The 420-nt window shown below is 63.1% G+C and overlaps 1 protein-coding gene across 1 annotated transcript in view; it reads right to left on the bottom strand.

The window, feature by feature from the left end:
• LOC104133778 (forkhead box protein F1) overlaps nt 1-420 on the bottom strand; it is a 27931-nt gene that overhangs the window by 9872 nt on the left and 17639 nt on the right. Inside the window, exon 2 of the mRNA XM_009647215.1 lies at nt 11-418. Within this exon, the coding sequence (XP_009645510.1) occupies nt 11-418 (408 nt within the window). The remainder of the gene's footprint in view (nt 1-10; nt 419-420) is intronic.

The raw sequence follows: 420 nt of genomic DNA on the forward strand, positions 1-420 counted from the left end.
AGGGAGAGGCGTTGGGGGGGCAGGAGAGCCCGCCGGCCGAGCCCTGGAAGCCGTAGCTCTCGGGGAGATGGTTGAAGCTGAGCCCGTTCATCATGCTATACATGGGCTTCAGCGCCTGGCATTTCCTCCTGAAACCGCGGGGCCGGCGGCGAAACGAGCCCTCCTCGAACATGAACTCGCTGGCCGGGTCGATGGTCCAGTAGTGGCCCTTGCCCGGGCGTCCCAGCCCCTTGGGCAGCTTGATGAAGCACTCGTTGAGCGAGAGGTTGTGGCGCACCGAGTTTTTCCAGCCCTGGTAGGAGCCGCGGAAGAAAGGGAAGCGGCTCTGCAAGAACTGGTAGATCTCGCTGAGGGTCAGGCGTTTGGAGGGCGAGCTCTGGATGGCCATGACGATGAGGGCGATGTAGGAATAAGGCGGCT

The sequence above is a fragment of the Egretta garzetta genome, unplaced genomic scaffold (genome assembly GCF_000687185.1).
Source record: "Egretta garzetta isolate BGI_Z169 unplaced genomic scaffold, ASM68718v1 scaffold39, whole genome shotgun sequence".
NCBI classification, from domain to species: domain Eukaryota; kingdom Metazoa; phylum Chordata; class Aves; order Pelecaniformes; family Ardeidae; genus Egretta; species Egretta garzetta.